The sequence below is a fragment of the Hyperolius riggenbachi genome, chromosome 1, assembly GCF_040937935.1.
Source record: "Hyperolius riggenbachi isolate aHypRig1 chromosome 1, aHypRig1.pri, whole genome shotgun sequence".
Classification (NCBI taxonomy): domain Eukaryota; kingdom Metazoa; phylum Chordata; class Amphibia; order Anura; family Hyperoliidae; genus Hyperolius; species Hyperolius riggenbachi.
The window spans coordinates 494,966,454-494,987,488 of record NC_090646.1 but is presented as its reverse complement, the minus strand read 5'-3'; the positions used below and the strand labels follow the sequence as shown (position 1 = coordinate 494,987,488).

Genomic DNA, 21,035 nt, shown 5'->3' with positions numbered 1-21,035 from the left:
AAATTACAGATATACTTAGGAAACTCTGAGAATCCCAGGCAAACTCCTGAATTTCTTTTTTTATCTTTATTTTTTAAATCTTTTTTTATTTTTATTATATTTATACCGATTAGACATTAAAGTGAACCTCCGGACTAAAAATCTACTCAGCAGAACTGAAAAGGCTTGGTGTTTCTTTAACAGTTTCACAGCATCAGAACTTTGTTTTTCTTACCAAAGCATCATTTATAGTTGCATTTTTAGCTAAGCTCCACCCATCAAAGAAAACTGCCCGGGCTTTTTTTCTCTGATGCATTTCCTATGTTGTTATTCACGTTGCCTAGCAACTGGGAGGGGTAATCAGCACACAGGACAGTTGGAACTGTGTCTCATGCTCCCTGTCACCTCCTTTCAACCAAAAAGATGGCTGCCCTCATGAAATCAAACATTTGCCTTTTCTTTTAAAACGGGTAAGAGATGATATTACCTATCTATTTTAATTAACATAACTAATGTAACTTAATGACAGTATGTTTGTTTAGGCTGAAGTTCCTCTTTAAAGTGAAAATATAGAAAAAATGATGGACTTTTGGCCCTTTACATTATTGATAGGGGGGTGCAGAGGACAGGGACAGTGAGAATAAGTTGTTTTAACCACTGCTAAGTATTCCCCAGTATTCCCAATGTCACCAACAGCTCTCATGGGACCTAATCAGTTAGTACACCCTGCACAACTTGCCATGTTCCTGCACAGCAGTGTAGCACATCCAAGACTCCCGCCACAGTACACTAACATTGGTTGCAGCCAGCTCTGTACAGTCGCACTACAGGGATGCGCACTGAGCATGTCAGAAACCTTGTAAAGATTGAATGTTGTTTTCACTGATGTATTTGGTTCCATCCATCTGGGGATTTTTTTGTATCGTAAAGATCTTATGAATTTATTTTCTTAGACCATGTCATGCATATTTGCCACACACTGTAGTTTGCATCCACTGACAATCTGTTTGTGCAAAATGAGAGCATAGTATCTCATAGGGCTTCTTCACACTAAGAGCCATTTCGTTCTTTTTTAAGTGCTGGCTATTTTAAAAATCACCTTAAAAGCGCTAGTGCAATGGTCGTTTATGTGAGTGTTCTCACTTAAGCGATCCACTTTCTACTGAATGGCAAAAAACGGCTCTTGCACCATCTGAGCATTTGTGTTCAATAGAAAGTATAGGGAAATCGCAAAGCGCTTGAAGTTTACTTCCTGACTGACGTCAGGTAGTGAAAAAATTAATCGCGTAGAAAAGCACTTTTCTAAGCAAAAAGTGCAAGTAAAAGTGCTTTGAAAAGCGCTCACCAAATCGCCAGCGCTTACGATAGTGCTGGCGATTTGTAATGTGAACAAGACCTGAAATGTATTGCTTTTTTTTTTATCAGTGTGCAAGGCTCACCCAATTGTTTGCCCTAAACAGCTACTGTCCCTTGTGGGTGCATACACACTTATGAAAATTAATTTTGCTGAGCAGAGTGGAAGTCCATCCATCACTTTATAAACAATTTCCAAAAAGTTTGGTTTACTCAGACATAGGGATAGATCCCATTACTAGGCTTTCTTGTTAAAATGTGAAAATGCTTTGCACACCGGACATCAATCCTGCATGCTATATGGTATTTTATTTAGCTGAGTGTAAATATCAATAAGTATTATTTTTAAAGAAATGTAAATAAAATTGTCCTAAATTCATTTAGATTCACAAAAAATACTTTCAAAAATGCAATTTTTCAATGGAATTCAAGCATACATTTGTACTTCCTTTAGAAAGAGTGAGGTAGGATCACCTCTGTAGAGTTCAGCCTCCAGTACAACAATTCACGGGAGGTATGGAAAGGCCTGAGGGTAACCTCGAACCTCAAACCTCCCCATCAACATGTGGTCCCAGTATCCAACTGGCAGAGGAACGCAATGAGTTCTACTGCAGATTTAGGCATCAACCCAAGCTGGGGGTTCTGATGGCCACACCAAAGGAGCCTCCACCCTCTCCAAGGACCAGCAGTGCTACAGCCCTGCAACACACCACCAATGCCCTCCTAGACCCTCACAAATTTGCATACATAGCTAACAGGTAATTGAAAGGATACCAGAGCCGAAAAATATACTAAAAATGGGGGGAACAGGCATGTATTAGGTGCAGTCCTCATGCCTTTCACTTCCCTCATTCTCCTCTGTCCCACTCCTTTGTACCGAAATCCTCTGCCGTGGCTCAGCCCAGGTTGCCGATGCCGGGCGGTAGGGCGCAGGTACGAATGGCCAGAAATGCTCTGCGCGTACACATGAAGGCACAATGACGTCATTGTGCCTTTGTGAGGTGAAATCAAGTTAGTGGGGACATAGACAACAATAAAAGCAGAACTTTTCTCAAACTATCCAAAGTTTAAAAAAAGTTTTGCTTAATTTCCACTTTAACATTACTTCATCCTTTTCTTAGCATGTTATTAGTCATTTGATTTTTATTGCAGTACTTAGTGTCTTCCTTTGTTCTTTGTCAGGCTCCACTCTTCTTCATTGTAGTCAAACTTTATGAGCTTGAAAGGCATTCTGTTTACATTTTCCTTTGTAGAAGCACAGATTACACTGGTAATCTTGTAATCATACAATAATTAGGATATTATTAAGGTGTGGTGTTTGTATGAGAACAAACAGTAAAATGCTTTTTATTTTCTTTCTTGACAGATTGGTAGTTGGAGCCAGCTGTATCTTTTTACTTATGATCAAATTTAGACACTCCATACTGTTTTCTTTTCATATACGGCACCGTGTGCTGTCATTGGATGCAAAAAAGATGGTCCAATACCTGCAAACACGAGGTTCACATAAATTGCAGGTTCCATCACAGAATCTTCGCTGGGCTTATAGTTCCAACAAGACTGTGTATTTGAACATTAAACAGGAACCAAATGTAGCTTGCACTCAAAGTAAATAATATGGTGGATGAGATATTTTAAAATGCACAGTATTGTAATAATCATTACTGTTATTAATGAGAATGTTTGAAGAACAGTCAGTCTCTTGTAAATCATTCAAGGAAACCAGAGACCCCCTCAAGCCGTACTCCTGCAGTTTCCCGTTTAGCGGCAATCAGCCCCAGTAACTGGTTCAGTCATGTCAGTCGGGGCCTTCTGCGCATGCACGGACCTCCTACGCATGCGCAGAAGAGCCTGACTGCCGCGGCTGAGCCAGTTATCGGGGCTGATTGAGGCTAAATGGCAGACTGACGGTGGCGAGGGACTCAGACGTGCTTATGGGGCTGGAGAAAGCCCCAGGTAAGTAAAAAATCTTTGATGGCTGCCGTCTCTGGTACACTTTAAATATTTAATTTACTCAAATGGTGTGAGAGCCACATTTGAACCTTAAAGGAATACTATCGATTCACATATTTTTTTCAATTGACACAGGAATTGTTTGGGAAGTGCTGCTAAGTACTGGTGTATACATTTTAGTAGCAACTTCATTGTTTACTGTTATCAAAATACATTCAAACTTTACTGACCAAAACTGAAGGCAGACTGAGCCATGAGGAGAGGGGAAATTCCCCTCACACATGATCAGTGAACTCTGTGTAGCTCTATGTATGACAGAGAGAGAGTTCCCAACAGCTGCAGCTCCTGTGTCCTGTGTTTCTGACTGAAGTGTCTGAAGAGAGCAGAGGAAATATAACTATTTGTCACAGCTTTTCATACTGTTTTTGCTTTCAGAGTTTGATAGGTTTGATATATGCTTTCTGTAGTCTGATATGCAACTCTGGCTGTGCATTGAAGCAGACACCCCTTCTGCAATTGATTTGTCCCAATATAGCCAAATCCTACCCTCAATAAATTACAGATTTTGCCTCTGATATTTAACATGAAAAGTAGGAAAATGTTTACACAGCTACTTAGACATTATTTGCACACTGTCATTTTAGAACACTTGGGTATCGGTAGTATTCCTTTAAATGCAACAGGTACTGCTATGCGCCCTTCAGCTCTAGCAGTCATGTACCAAAGGCATGGTATACACTTTGGGATCAATCATTAAAGAAGAGCACTAACTTTTAAAAATTTGAGAGCAAAACTTTATTGCAGAATTTGTTGTGCAGTAAAATGAGAGAATTACTGGTAGTCAAAATACAGAACACTTTTGGGAGCTATCATATCACCTGGCCATCAAAACTGGGTTAATATCCAACCCTCTTTTTATTATTTAGTATTTTGACCTCAGCTGTTTTTTTTCTAGCTTTTAAATGCTGAGAGCTGTTGCAAACAATGTAATTAACATAGCTATCCATGTGTATATTGGGACAAGCAAGGTGTGGAATTAACTGTAGTATAACTTGTAAAGTTAACCTGCATGGAGAAGAGCGCAAAGGCTGCCATTTCTCTCACCTTCTAAAAAATGCCACTTGCCTCACTGTCATGTTGTTCCTTTGTCATGAGCCTTTTATGAGTTGCGCTTATACCCACCTGCAGCAGGCATGAAGTCAACTCAGAGTTGGAACATATGAACTGCACATTCATTTTGGGTCAGTGATTCAGAAAATATGAAAAGTGTGGCAACAGACAGGCAGCATTTCTTAAAGACGTTAGTAATGCCATCCTAAATAATCCACTCATTTGAAGGTTTCTTTAAAGCCAAGTCCAGTAAAACAAAAGTCCTTTTGAGTCATGTGACACATCTTCACTGCTTGTCGTGTCTCTACCTGGGACCTCCGTGGCTGCCGCAAGAATCCTGGTGGTCCTGGGGACAGGAAGTGAAACACAGTAATAAAAACTTTCAACTCTTCTCCCACAACACAAAAAAAAAGATCAGACCACACCTGGCAAGAAGATAGTAGGTTAGTCTAAGGATTGTGTAACTAATGATATTAGTGGTATTTAGTATACTTGCATAACTCTGTGTCTGCTGCAGTAGTTTGTAGCACTAGCAGACACATTTTGACTTTTGTATTAAATATCTAACATCAGATCTGTGCATTAACCGGCACTTGTAACAATAATATGTTTTTATATTATAATTATGTTTGCATATACAGCGCCACGGAATATGTTGGTGCTTTATAAATGAATAATAATAATAATATACCTTGCATCCATCGTGCTGATGGCAAAGTAAAGTGCTGTATTGTCCTTAACCAAGCCATTGTCAGATGTCTCGCTTGAGTGTGCAGGATTTTTGACTGGAGTAGGGCTGGACACCACAACAATGATTCGGAGTATACCACTCAGAGGTTTTGACCAGGTAAGTGCAGTACGAGTTTGCTTTTCCTTTGAAATGTTTTTCTTTTTTCAATCATGTATTAAATGAGAATGGCATTTATTTAGTTATTTTTTGGGGCTAGGCATAAAATAAAGGATATGTGCATTAACTCACCTGTTCAGGACTATTAGGAAAAGGTGCAGTGAACCATTGATTAACTAACCATCCCCCTCCTTGTCTTGAGGTGCTTTAATTAGCACAAAATGGAAGCCCTCTGCCTGTCTACTGATAAATCATGTAATGTTGGCCAAAGGGTAATGCTTCCTATGTCTCTGGGAGGCACAAGGATAGTGGAAATACCTGTATAAGTTCATTTAGCCTTTAAAGCGGAATGAAACCCAGCAATTCTTCTTTGCTCTAAAACATTATTTACAGTATATTATATACTACCAAAGTAAGTGAAGTGAGGAGCACCTTAGCAAATGTAGGTGTGCCTCGACCCCGTCCCAGTGCCTCTTGGGACAAATGCAATGGAAGAAATGGATGGGTCGGCACCACCAAGTAGTATATATAGCTCTTTATTTGGTCACATAACAGCAGTGACAGACGCTGTTTCGGGCTAACCAGCCCTTTATCAAACTGAGCAGTTTGATAAAGGGCTGGTTAGCCCGAAACAGCGTCTGTCACTGCTGTTATGTGACCAAATAAAGAGCTATATATACTACTTGGTGGTGCCGACCCATCCATTTCTTCTATTATATACTACCAGCATTTTATTTTACTAGAACAGCATTCAAAGGGTTACACACAGGACTTGAAAGTTCAATGCAGAGAAATCTTGACGCATCCGAAGTGTAGATAATGTTATCTTGTGTTTACTTAATTGTATCAAGTGAGGAATGTGACAGGCACAGCGCAATCTATTCTTCCATACCGCTCTGATAAACCAGTAGACAAGGAGAGCTGACCAATCCACTTATGGAGAGGGAGAGTTGACCAATCCAACCAGTCAATTGACTTTATACTGTTATATATTGGGGAACACATACAGCACAACACCAGAATATGTCCATATATAGCACCAGTATATGATTTTTTTTAATTTTAATGTGGTGCGTTGGAAGAGGGGTAGCCTTATACGGTGAGTATATCCCAAATTCTATATTTTAACTGTAAAAGTTGTGGGTCGTCTTATACGCCCAGTCGTCTAATACGCCGGAATATACGGTACTTATGCACAAATGCAAATATGATAACCGTATGGCATATAAAAAGAAGGGAAAACATGTTTTTATTGAATATTATGTCAGGGTTTTACACTGCTTTAAAGTGTATTGTCTAACCAGTGTTACCAACACTTCCAAAGCTGTCTTTCATCTCTCTATTCTGATTCCCCAGTAACCAAGCTGAGTTTAGAATGATAAATGCAAATCCAGCCTCCAATGAATGGGCAGGTTCTCATGAGAGAATCCTGCATAGCCTGGCTGACACAATAACAGAATCTCATAGAAGAGGGTTTTAAACTCATTCCAGGACACAAAGCCAATTTGAGAAACAGAAAAGACTGTTTTAGCAAACATTAATGCTGGGAATACACGGTTCGTTTTTGCCTTCGTTTAAACCTTCGTTTCGATTGTGCCTTTTGTCCTTTTCGATCCCGAAATAATCAGTCATACGGTTAATATCACCACCCACGGTTTAGTTTTTTTTTCCGATTCTGATGGTTTCGTTTTTCCAATGATCGAAGGCTGCAAAGAAACGAAACGAAAATCCCTTTTTACAGGGACGGACTAGCATAAACGAATGTATAATCGATCTGAACAGCCATCAAGCCTACCAATGGCTCGATTAGATGGATAAAGAGAGATAATATCAAACATGTTCGATCACTAGTCGTTCGTTTTTGGGGTCTATTAATCGAAACTATAATGAGATTATGACTATTTTCACATACGTTTTCAACACTCGATTCGTTTACCGAACGAATCGAAGGTTTAAACGAAGGCAAAAACGAACCGTGTATTCCCAGCATAAAAGCTGATATTAAAGCCCATGTAGGTAGTCGGGGATAGAGCTTGGTGTTATCTGTGTGTACATTTCTTAATTAGCTTATGTGAAATATACACTTTTAAAGGGGGTTATCTGGTCAGGAGCTGCTACATTAGCCACTTGCTGCAGCACAGACTATATCGCTCGATTCTCCACTCGATTCTCTTATCTTCCGCTCGTTTTTCTTATCTTTTTCCATTCACTTCTATGAGGACTTGAGCGGTAAAACGATCGAGAGAAATATCAGGCATGACGGAATTTATCAATCGAACGCATCTATCTAATGAAAAAATCGTAAGGTGTGTTCCCAGCATAAGAGACCTTTAGCCTATGCTCTGCTCCCATGCAGTTTGAGCAACCTGGTGCTACAGACCAGGGAGTACCAGCACCAATTTCATCTACAGAGCCTGTTAATTGCTTCAGCTAGACTTCTTCAGGACACTTAACTCTACAAAATAATAAAAAGATAATGTACATAATGCAGACGAGGGCTTCCTGTCATAGTAACGAGTTCCATAGCAGTTCAAGAATGCAATCTCTCATGCAAAGTAGATGTACTACTACCTGTTATCATCACAGTGGATTCTTTATCCTCTGTCCTCCACTTTCTTCTTCTACCTCCTGTGTTTCAGAATTTTGCCATTTATGGGACTATGAAAATTGTCAACATTTGAAGTAAATTCATCATTACAGTAAAGTCAGGGCTGCAAGATTATACTTTAAGTTTCCCCTTGTAGAGAGTGGGGGATTTGATAGGAGGAAACAAGGAGTCCTAAGCAGACAGGTCCCCAGCTTCCTCTAGCTGTGTGTTGAGTACAGAATTACATCTAGGGATATAAAGTGATAACAGCCTGATAATGTTTAAACTAATGTGTTCTCATCTCATTGCAAAGTACTTTAATAGATTTAGAGAGTAGGTTTGACTAAAAAAATTTAACCTAATGAACATTAAAAAACAAGGCCATCTCAAATGTTTTTTGATAATTTTGTTGATATATTTATTGAGAAAGGCTGGTCTATGGTAGGTTGAGTGGACAGGAGTGGCATAATAGTGAGGTTCCATAGTCTTGCACTGCAGTGAGCAGTACAGAGCTTCTGGCTGTGGCGAGGAGGGAAGATATTAGATCAGATCTTTGCTGACATCTGATTTAATAACTAATGGGCAGCTGTGGCTTAGCCTAAATGATTACTATTAGGTAAATAATGACTGTTTATTATTAATATTATTTTAGTACTTATATAGCGCCAACATCTTCCGCAGTGCTGTACAGAGTATATTGTCTTGTCACTAACTGTCCCTCAAAGGAGCTTACAATCTAGTCCCTGCCATAGTCATATATGTCTTTGCATGTATTGTGTAGTGTATGTATCTAGGGCCAATTTTTAGGGGGAAGCCGGTTAACTTATCTGTATGTTTTTGGGATGTGGGAGGAAACCGTGGTGCCCGGAGCAGACACGGGGAGAATGCACAAACTGCTTGCAGATGTTAGCCTGCCTGGGATTCAAACTGGGGACCCGGTGCTGCAAGACAAGATCGCTTACTACTACGCCACCACGTTGCCGTTTACTACATCTGTTACATGTATATCCAGCATAAGTTACTTACCGGTAGATAGTTTGGTTGAAAAAAGACCTTCATCCATCAAGCTCAGCCAGACAAAAAAAATCACTGTCCTGAACCCTCACATATCCCAGTTGATCCAGGGGAAGGTGAAACACCTTAAGAGGCCTGGGCCAATGAGCCTTATAAGGGAAAAAATCCTTACCGAGTCTAGATGGCAGTCAGATAAATCCGTGGATCAACTCTTCCTGGAATTGCCTTGTAATTATAGCCATGGATGCCCTTCAATGCAAGGAAAGTATGCAAGCCCCATTAACAAACAGGTATAGCGTTTGCCATAACTACTTCCTGAGGTAAGATATTCCACATTTTAATCTTTCTAACTGCAAAGAACCCCTTTCTAAATATATAGCAAAAACCTTTCTAAATATATAGCAAAAACCTTTTTCCTCCTTGAGCAGATCATGTCTTCTTGTGCTCTGTGCAAGCCTAAAGACAAAAATCTAATCTGCCAAACTTATGTATTGCCTTCTTATGTATTACTACATTTGAATCAGTTCACCTCTAAGTCGTCTTTTTTCCAAGTTAAATAAGCTCAGTTTGCCCAACCTTTCATTTATTTGCCCATATCACAGCTTTTTTTTATCCCATGTAGAAGTTGTATTGCAAATGAAAATGCAATATAACTATTAATAATTAAAAAAAAAATTCTAACAAAAAGACTGAGAATTCTTGCATACCTGATCAGCACAGTGCTGTCAGATTTTGGCTTGGGCTTAACCTAATAAGAACGGTGGCAAAAGTTTTGTTACTGTTAGTTAATGCTTTATGGACATTATTAATGGCTCCAGTAACCGTCTTCTATTTTCTGTTTCCCACAGCAAATGGCTAATCTAGTGGCTGATTACATGGAGTCTTACGGTACAAAGTTCTTAAAAAAATGCATCCCTTCCAGGGTGGAAAAGTTGCAGAGTGGACAACTGCAGGTGACATGGAAAAACACTGAAACTGGTGGAGAAGGAAAGGACGCATTTGATACTGTCATGTGGGCTGTAGGTAAGAGGAAATACACCTAAATAGCTCAATATGCTTCATGGGGGAAAATGTTTTCAGCAAGTAACGCCACCTGTTTTGCCTGTAGGTGTGCACCTATTCACATCAGGGGTGTCAAACTTGGTCACGTAAAGGGCCACAATCTAAAACATAGTCTAAGTTCTGGGACAAATTGTGTATTAAGATTTAACATTTTATTCAACAGAATTAAACAAAGTGGCATAACTATAGCGACCTTGGGAGTCCAGGCCCTCCCTTTTCTGCCGAGTATGGCAGTGGAGCAGTTTAATATTTATCTGCTCCAGTGCTGCTTCAGGTCTCCTCTGATCTTCCTGACAGACACACTCTCTAGGCTGCATACCTCTGGCTCCTGGGACATGTCACAGCACAGAGCAAGCAACTGCCAAAATGAATAGAAAAGAAACAACGCATCGCTGGAGCAGGTAAATATGTCACTGCTCCACTGCACTACTCTGCTATGTGAGGAGATGGTGTCGGAGGGGAAGGCGTTTGTTTTACCAGTTAACGGGTGTTGGGGGTTTAGGTCAAAGGAGGGGGCCCTGTGCTCATTTTCATTAGGGGGGGGGGGTGTCCCCTGAGTTATTGCTGCACTCTGAATCAAACAGGCAATGTTTCAATCAGAGACACTGTCCCCGGTGTGCTCCTCTGGAGGGGGAAGGCAGTGCAATGTCCTTATATTGCTGCTTACAATGATGGACATTGGAACTTTTGAGGGCCACGTAAAATGGCATGGAGGGCCGCATTCGTCCCACGGGCCTTGAGTTTGACACCTGTGGCCTACATAATCTGTGAGTAGATTTTGGTCTTGCAGTGGCTAAGCACCTACTTCCTGTTCAGGACAAGTCTTTGACATCATGCAGAGGAAGCAGTGCCAACTTAGCGGATAACATGTGATCCCTCCCATTTCTCATGCAGCAGTGTGGCTGAGATCAGTGAGCAGGTGGGAGGTGAAATAAATATGCAGCTAATAAAAGTACTACTTGGCCAATTATGCTAGTAATCAACTGATCCCTGGAAGTCTGATTGATAATCCTCTGTTCAATTTCAGACAGTTCTTATCTGAAAACATGATCGGGCACAGCCACAAGTTTTCGTTACATGGGTAGGAAGAGGAAACACTGGGAGTCCTCAACTGCATTCTACAACAAGTGGTACAGTACTTGTGGTAGAAGCTGTTTGATCGATTTTTGATCATATTTTTTTATCTGATGAAATCAGAGCAATGTCAAGTGTTAAAGTGGTAAATTGAGCACTGCTACCTGAATAATCGCTTGCCTAATAGCGTTTCAGCATAAACAATCACTAATCACTGCGTCTTCTCATAAACCTAAAGCTTACTTTGTGCGATAAAAGTTCTAAAGTGTGTGTGTGTATATATATATATATATATATATATATATATATATGTAGATATGTGTATATATATATATATATATATATATATATATATATATATGTGTGTGTATATATATATATATATATGTGTGTGTATATATATATATATATATATATATATATATATATGTATGTATATATATATATGTATGTATATATATATATATGCACAATTAGACAGCAGTTAACCCAGAATTACACATAATTGGCAGCATTTCACCCCAAAAAGAATCATTATTAAGCACTGGGTTCTCCCACAATACTCGTAATTTGGCTACATGTCCCTCCTAAAAATACACATAAGATATGGCAGCATCCCCCCCAAAAAAACATTATGCATCAGCATTTTCCACAAAATACACATAATGTGACAGTGTTTCCTCATAAAATACACATAATGTGGCAGTGCTTCCCCACAAAATACTCATAATGTGGTAGTGGTTTCCTCAAAATACACATAATGTGGCAGCATATCCCCACAAATACATATAGTGCAGCAGCATTTACCACAAAATACATATAGTGAGGCAGCACTTCCCCCAAAATACACATATGGTAGTGTTTCCCCACAAAATACACATAATGTGGCAGCATTTTCCCACAAAATACACATATTGCGGCAGCCGGTTTTCTATAAAATACACATACTGTAGCAGTGTTTCCCCAAAAATACACATAACGTGGCAGCCTTTCCCCCAAAAATACATGTAATGTGGCAGCGTTTCTCCACAAATACACATAAATTGGCAGCGTTTCCCTACAAAATACATGTAATGTGGCAGTATTTACCCCCAAAAAAACATAATGTGACATAGTTTCCCCTGAAATACATGTACTTAGGAATTGTTTTCTGCTAAATGCACATAATGTGGCATCTTTCCCCCTCAAATATTATTATTATTATTATTATTTAGTATTTATATAGCGCCGACATATTACGCAGCGCTGTACAGTGTATATATATATCTTGTCACTAACTGTCCCTCAAAGGAGCTCACAATCTAATCCCTACCATTGCCATATGTCTATATATTATGTAGTGTACGTACTGTAGTCCAGGGCCAATTTTTTAGGGGGAGCCAATTAACTTATCCGTATGTTTTTGGAATGTGGGAGGAAACCGGAGTGCCCGGAGGAAACCCACGCAGACACAGAGAGAACATACAAACTCTTTGCAGATAGTGCCCTGGCTGGGATTCGAACCAGGGACCCAGCGCTGCAAGGCGAGAGAGCTAACCACTACGCCACCGTGCTGCCCCTATATTATAGGCATAATGTAGCAGTGTTTCCCCCAAAATATGCATAGTGGGCAGTTTGTGCCCTCTAATATCCCTGGTGGCAGTAGCACTTGAAAATAAAAACAATTTACTCACCTTACTCTTCTTCTCTCTTCCAGCCTATGTATCCCCAGAGGACCACAGGTTGAGAGCCATGGAGGTAGAGTCTAGAAATCTACCTTCTAGTGTTTGCCACTAATAATCATACTTGTAATGTAGCAGGTACTACATACTGTATGTATAAAACATAGGCCCAGTTGCCAGTGTTGAACACTTAGTAGACCAAATACGCAGCATTATTTGTTTCTCTCTATCCAGGCAGCTACAGCCTGGAAATGCAAGCAGTTTACCCAATTGGCTTCTTCATGGTTTTCTTCAGACTTCACCCTTTTAAGAGTAAACTTATGATATAATGATTTGAATGTGTAGTACAGCTAAGAAATAAAACATTAGCTGCACAGATATGAGTCTCATATTGTTTCCAGTACAGGAAGAGTTAAGAGACTTCAGTTTTTATCTATGCAAAAGAGCTTCACTGAGCTCCATGACCCAAAAAGTCACAGCACTCTCTTTTGAAACTCTTATCTCAAACCGTCTCTCATTGTTTATTGTTTATGGTTTTCATGCAGAGGAAAGTTCAAAAGATCATTAGCTCTGCTCTGTGAAACCATTTAGAATGCTTAGTGTAATGTGTAAACTGCACATATTAGAGAATGGTGCAATGCTATTAAAAAAACCAATATAACTGAAAATTAAAATATGAGACTATTTTCTTTGCTACTAATGTTCTATTAATTATCCGTACTACACATAGAATTAATCATAAGGGTTTTTTTCTGCTTCAGTGTCACTTTAAATCTGGCTAATTGACATGATGGTAGTCTGATTGATTGTGCTGCTTTCTCTCAATGTGTGCACACCCACACCAGGTGCATTAGATAAAGCACTGGGCCAATGCCTGTCACTGGAGTTCCTGATTTAAAATGTAGTACTCGGTGGACTGATTTAATACTGATTGAGTAATATGCATAAACGATAATGGTTTATGACTAGTATCACAACATATTGTATGATAATTTAACACTAAAAGACATTTATATCTGGTTTGCTGTGCAGTGATTCACTGGCCTGGGCACTATAAATAACTGCATTCATAAGGCCAAGACCTAGCAAATTAATGTAGCCATACATCAGGCAATGATGGGCAGATTCGACCAAGAGACAAATCTCTCTCTGATCGAATCTTATTAGTGAGAGATCTGGGTTGCAGGCGTAATGCCAGTACACCAGAAGAAAGAGGGTTTTGCACAATGCTGTTCCAAAAATACAAAATCGCCTTTTTTTACCTCAAGTAAAAACACACAGCCAGGTTACTGAAATGTTTCTTACTCACAATGATCCTTAATTATTGTACTATGATTAAGGACCATTGTATAAGGACCATTGTGAGTCCAAAACATATCAATAACCTGGCTGTATGTTTTTACTTGCTGTTAAGAAGGAGATTTTGTATTTTTTGAAACAGGCATTGTGCAGAACTCTTTTCCCTCTTCAGTTCCTTTGGATTCAAGTTGCCTGGTCTCCGCACTGGCCTAACAACAAAGGTTAAGCGTATTTCACCTGTATTGCCAGTACATCAGATAAAGCTTGCTTTGTGTTGAAAGATTAGTGAACAGCTCCTTTGTTTTGTCAATATTTAGCTGTAGTTCTGAGATGCTCCCAAAATCTTTGACTGGGGCAAGAGGTTGTGGTGGAGATGCGTGGAGCACTCAATGTTATGTCCCCTTATCCCTGGTAGTCTAGTGGTCCCCGCACCCCACATGGCACTGACCACCAGCAGAAGGCAGTGTAAATATGTGTCACTCACTCTCTTGGCTCCAATGTTGATCATTTCTCCCCTACTCCTCTCTCATTCACCAGGCTCTGGTATCCGCATATACGGGTCCCTGGCTGACATCGGCATCCACCCGGGGCCAAGTATATGCAGAGACAAGAGCATGGTGGATGGGAGTGGATTAGGGGAGAGCCGATCAACACTGGAGCCAGGAAAGTGAGTGACACATACTTACACTGTCTTCTGCTGGCAATCAGTGCCTTGGGAGAGGGAGATCCGGACATCGGGCCCCAGGTTTTTAGACCCTGGTGTCTGCCACACATTGCTGCAGATTGATGAGCACAGACACTTGCTAGCACACGCGCTGTGCTCATCCCAAACCACTTGTATTCATGATGCTCCGGCAAATCAGGTACCAGAAACAACATGACTATACTGTGCAGTTGGCACAGAGTGGTTAATAAAGATCATATCCAGTTTTAGAAACCATTTGTGCAGAAATATAAAATAAACATAGCTAATCATTCTGAAACTTGTTTGTATCTGTTAAGAATATAATTTTGTAGGCAATATTCCTATATGCCAATACATTTACTCATCTAGTATATGTTTAAAAATAGCATCTATTCATCTGTATTTCACATTGTACTAGAGCAGTTGTCTGCAAACTTGGCTCTCCAGCTGTTAAGGAACTACAAGTCCCACAATGCATTGCAGGAGTCTGACGGCCACAGTTATGATTCATAAAGGCAAATGCATTGTGGGACTTGTAGTTCTTTAACAGCTGCAGAGCCAAGTTTGCAGACCACTATACTAGGGGTTTAATTGTTGCAGTTTGCCATAAATGTTATCGCCACATCGATTAAACAGGCAAACAGCTCCTTGTTCTTAGAGCCTTAAGGCTCATACACACATCAGACCATAGTCTTTGGAAAATGAAAGATCACAGACCAATCTTACCACCCTTCCTGTAGTATAAGAGCCATACTCTACACAGTCTTTTCTATGGAGCTGAACTCCACATCAGGAAAAAATCTTTGCAAGATGCTGCACACACAGATGCTGTACAGACACAAAAGATCAGTATCTGCAAAAGATCTGTTCCTGCCAAAAATCCATTCCTGCAAATTGCAATGATAGTTTATGAGATCTGCAGATCATCATACACACATGATTTAACTGACATTCATCTGCAGATCAGATCCACCAAGATGGATTTTCAGATCTGCGGATAATTGCTTGATCTGCAGATGAATGTCAGTTAAATCATGTGTGTATGATGATCTGTAGATCTCATAGACTATCATTGCAATTTGCAGGAATGGATTTTTGGCAGGAACAGATCTTTTGCAGATACTGATCTTTTGTGTCTGTACAGCATCTGTGTGTGCAGCATCTTGCAAAGATTTTTTTCTGATGTGGAGTTCAGCTCCATAGAAAAGACTGTGTAGAGTATGGCTGTCATACTACATGAAGGGTGGTAAGATTGGTCTGTGATCTTTCATTTTCCAAAGACTATAGTCTGATGTGTGTATGAGCCTTTAGGAGGCCACATACACACATCAGACCATAGTCTTTTGAAAATGAAAGATCACAGACCAATTTTACCCCCTTCCATGTAGTATGAGAGCCATATATTCACAGTCTATTCTATGGAGCTGAACTCCCCATCAGAAAAAAATCTTTGCAAGATGCTGCACACACAGATGCTGTACAGACACAAAAGATCAGTATCTGCAAAAGATCTGTTCCTGCCAAAGATCCGTTCCTGCAAATTGCATTCATAGTCTATGAGATCTGCAGATCATCATACACACCTTGTTCAACTGACATTCATCTGCAGATCAGATCATCATCTGCAGATCTGAAAATCCATCCTGGTGGATCTGATCTGCAGATGAATGTCTGTTAAACAAGGTGTGTATGAGGATCTGCAGATATCATAGACTATGAATGCATTTTGCAGGAATGGATCTTTGGCAGGAACAGATCTTTTGCAGATACTGATCTGTTGAATGCGTACAGCATCTGTGTGTGCAGCATCTTGCAAAGATTTCTGTCTGATGTGGAGTTCAGCTCCAAAGAATAGACTGTGTAGGTATGGCTCTTATACTACATGGAAGGGGGTAAAATTGGTCTGTGATCTTTCATTTTCCAAAGACTATGGTCTGATGTGTGTATGAGCCTTTACTTTGATAGGTCCCACATGTTGCTGCTCCCAGGAGGAAAAATGCTCTCTATACATATAGTTAGCCTTCTTAACCCTTGGGCCTAGTCTAAAATCTTAATACTTCCTGATTGCTGCAATAATAAGAAAACTGCTGTCTGTGAGTATTTTGTCACATATACGGGAGGATGAGAAATAAAACTAAAATGAACAATTTGAGATTTGATTAATACTGAAAAAATAAAATAAAGTGTCAGAAACTTTAAAAAACAAAATCAATTTGCTGGTTATACTTCTGCTGCACTCCAATGTATTTGGCCATTGCTTCACATTGCACTATACTGACTAAATTATGGGCATAAAATCATAGACTGAGACTGCACATATGGTATGGGCAGAGCCTTCTCTCCTGTTGTATCTTCTTGGTATTGCTATATTTTCTGGTTACATTTCTGTTTATTTAACACAAGATGCGCTATACCAACTTGTTTTGATCCATAATGCGATTGTCTACATAACTTTTTTCTGTGAAGATTTTGTTATTTTTGGAGGCTGCAGTAGTGTGTTCTAAATAAATTAAGATAAAATCGATTCTTAGAATTGCTAATAAAGTGATCAGTGAAGAATTTGGCTGTTCGCGTTACAGTCTCAAAAATAAACGTAAATAGCAAAATGGAAATGGATTTAAAATAGAGTTTAAACTCAGGGTGTAGCGGGTGGAGGTGGTGTCTGTAATGATTTTGCTGTGGGGTGCTGGCAGTTGTGCTATGTCATTCCCCCAAAATCATCCTGCCTGTGGTAATTTCACCAATTCAAATACTTTTCCTTATTTTTTAGCTCTGTAAATGCAAGCGGATGCATAATTAAAAACAGTGGCGACTGTTGATAAAAAAAAAATGCATTTAATAATATTGTACTTGCTTAATTGCATATAATCATAATTAATTTTAATCTCTTAATTATTTTCTCATTATCAAAGTACATTTCCTGAGAAAGCATGATAAAATCTTCAGCCGTGCTTCACACACCCAAATAGGCTAATCATTGTTACTAGAAAAAGCCGGCAGCAGCACATTGCTTGCCCTCATTATCCAGGCTGACCCTCCTATGCGCTGTACATGTCTCATGTCTGCATGCCAGTCATCCTCATGTATCCATCTGACAGGCTTGATTTTTACAGAACAGCCCATCAGGCTTAAATTGACACTAAGTAACAGGTAGTAAAAACACACAGACATTTCCACAAGTCAGTGTTTAGAGTCCCTCTGCTGTAGTTTCACATTCTATAGTTAAAATAAATGCAAAAACATTTTTTACACACTGCTCTCCCCTGCTGCTCCCAAGCTCTCCCGCCAGCATAGATTGGGCACGTCCAATCAATTTCTCTATTGCAATATTGATAAATGCCAGTTTGAATACATTTTCATTAGATTCATATAGAATCTATATCTATATAATCACCATTACTCTTTGCAGTCTACATGCTCCCACTGGGCAAAATAATTCATAACTATGGCCTAGGATACCATTGTTATGCAGATGACACACAACTGTAACGGACCCATCAGCATTCATAAATGCGTATCAAAATTGGATGAACACCAGCTGGCTGAGGCTGAACTCTGACAAAACAGAGGTGTTGGTGGTAGGTGGTCCACACATGATGGATAAAGTTCAAAATGCTCATCACCTCAAACTAGCAATTGGGGGAGATACTGTACAGTATAAAGACTCCGCGCAAAACCTTGGGGTGATCCTGGATGGAAATCTAAACCTCAGGCAGCAGGTATCAGCTGTTGTCAAGTCTTCCTTCTTTCATCTAAGAAATATAGCGAAAATCAAACACCTTATCCCAGCTGAAGACCTACTTGCCCTGGTTCATGCATTTGAAATCCACCCGTCTAGACTACTGCAACGCCCTGTTCATCAGATCTATAGATAAGGTTCCGTGCCCCTTACAACTAGTACAGAATGCTGCAGCCAGACTCCTAGCCAATGCCCCCCGCAGCCCACACATCACCCCAGTACTGCAAACTCTTCACTGGTTGCAGTAAAATGGAGAATCAATTTTAAGATCTGCCTGCTGACATTCAAGGCTCTACACCACATGGGACCCAAATACATAGCGGATCTATTGGAACTTTATGCCCATCCACGCACCCTCCGCTCTGCCAACAAGATGAAGCTGGTTACTTATTCCCAGGATACACCTAACATTTGGTGCTCGGGCCTTTTCCTATGCAGCCCCTACTCTATGGAACTCACTTCCACAATCAGTATGAGAGGCTCCTTCTCTGGACCGCTTTAAAAAAAGGCTAAAAACTCACCTCTTTTCCCTAGCCTTTGAGACTGCACAATGCAGGGTCACAGCGCTTTGAGTCCCCAGGGAGAAAAGCGCTATAAAAATATTATTGTTATTGTTACTTTAATCTGTTAAAATGTTCAATATTGTATATCTACTTTACTGCAGGCCAATTATCACCTCCAAACTCCCTGTGTCTGCCTGCTCACTTAACTAACCTTTCAGGATTATTATGCGTATGTGATGTGTCACAGAAATCTGAATGTTTGGCATGATGTGTCATGACTTGAAAGTTTGGGAACCAGTGATCTAAGGAGTCCTTATGAAAATAAAGGAATTCCTGAGGCTTCCAAGTGACAGCTACATAGGAAAAAAATTAATTTACAGCGCATCGTACAAATGTACGTCTATGTATTTAGTTCTCCAGAGGAGGCGACTGTTTGTATTCTACCATGCCTTAGTTTCATGCGCTTTTTAGTGGATACGGAGGTGGATGGTGCGTCTGAGCGTCAAACACAAACAGGAATGAAAACACAAATTTCATTATTCTAGGGGGGAAAAAAAACATCTGTGAGTTTTTGCGCTGTTTCCACAGAATATTCTCAGAATTTCCTAACCTGACTACAAGGTCAGTAAGATTAGGAAGTGAAGGGACACCTAATTTGGGAATATAAACAGCAATAAAAACAGAAAGATGTTCTAACTCTTTATGCATACGTCAGATTCAAAGTTTTTACTCTAGTTATTTTGTTAATCCTACTGCAGTATAATATATATATAGCTGACAGAGCTGTATGGACACCAGAGTTTTGGGTAGATAAGGCAGGAAGTTTGGCGCAGTGCAGTCACTTAACTGCATTTCTTTATGTTTAACCACTTAAGGACCGGGCTATGTTTTGCAGATCTGTGCTGCGTGGGCTCTCCAGCTCGCAGCACAGATCGTGTAAATGGCAGGGCGATCAGACTTCCCCCCTTTTTTCTGCACTAGGGGGATGACCTGCTGAGGGGGTCTGATCGCCGCCGCTCCGTGTGGCCGAGTGCTTGAGGGAGAGGGAGAGGTAGGAAATGAAGGAGAGGGAGGGAGGAATCGCACTCTCCTCAAAGCCCCCCTCCGCAGCGCGATTCCTTCCTCCCTCCCTCTCCTTCATTTCCTACCTCTCCCTCCCTGGGCGGCACAGGACGGCGATGCGTCCTGCGCCGCCTCTGATAGGCTTCAGCCTATCACACGGCGGCGATCCCCGGCCAATCAGAGGCCTTTATCTCCTTTACGGCGCTGCTGTGCAGCAGCGCCGTATTGATGTAAACAGCGCAGATTTCTTCCCCGCGTGTTTACATTTCGCCTGAGAGCCGCGATCGGAGGCTCGCAGGCAGTTCACGGAGACACCCTCCGTGAACTGATATGGAAAGGACGCTTGAACGAGCGGCCGTTTCCATGTAAAACCACTTAACACCTAGGTCCGCCGATCGGCTGACCATGGTCGTTAAGGCGTTAAAGGGAACGTGAAGTGAAGGGGATATGAAGACCACCATGTTCGTTCTCTTATAAACAATGCCAGTTACCTGACTGTCATGCTGAGCTTTTGCTTGATTGGTTTTGGAGTAAGAATCTCATTGTGTGTACCAGGCATTAGAGGCAGAGCATTAGCACACAAGTCAGGCAATTGGTATTGTTTATTAGGTGGAGATGAAAAGCAGCAATTTCAAAAATTCTATTTTAAAAATTAGGTTGGTGGAAGTAAGCTGTGAAAAATGACATTTTACAGTTTTCACTTATTTGCTTTCTTTTGTTGTTTAATTTGCTTCATTTTGCTATTTTTTGTGACCTAATATTGGCAAAATTATTATAAATAATTATATCTATGTATGCGACCATTAGAATTTTAGCCTCTAATGGCCCGTACTCACGGGCTGCAAAAGTGCCCTGTCGCCAGCACACATGAGCGTGTACGCGACAGGCCGGCGACAGCTCGTCGCCAGGTCCCTCCGCATACACACGCGGAAGAGGGACCAGCTCTGCGACGGAAGCTATCGCCGATGTTCCTACCTCGCCGCCGGAAGCGCCGTATTGGAGTAAGAGGTTGCTATCGCTAGTCCGCATACTCACGCGGACTTGCAACAGGTGCGGCAATCGTCCGGCGACAGCAGCGACGAGCGACGGTTCGGGGTGCGCGCGCGT

The 21,035-nt window shown here is 40.6% G+C and overlaps 1 protein-coding gene across 2 annotated transcripts in view; it reads left to right on the top strand.

Moving 5' to 3' along the window:
- Positions 1 to 21,035, top strand: part of TXNRD2 (thioredoxin reductase 2) — a 137,915-nt gene that overhangs the window by 54,179 nt on the left and 62,701 nt on the right. For both annotated transcript variants that reach the window (XM_068243267.1, XM_068243260.1), the window contains exons 9-11: positions 2,699 to 2,718; positions 5,151 to 5,242; positions 9,692 to 9,866. In XM_068243267.1, coding sequence (XP_068099368.1) covers positions 2,699 to 2,718; positions 5,151 to 5,242; positions 9,692 to 9,866 — 287 coding nt within the window. The remainder of the gene's footprint in view (positions 1 to 2,698; positions 2,719 to 5,150; positions 5,243 to 9,691; positions 9,867 to 21,035) is intronic.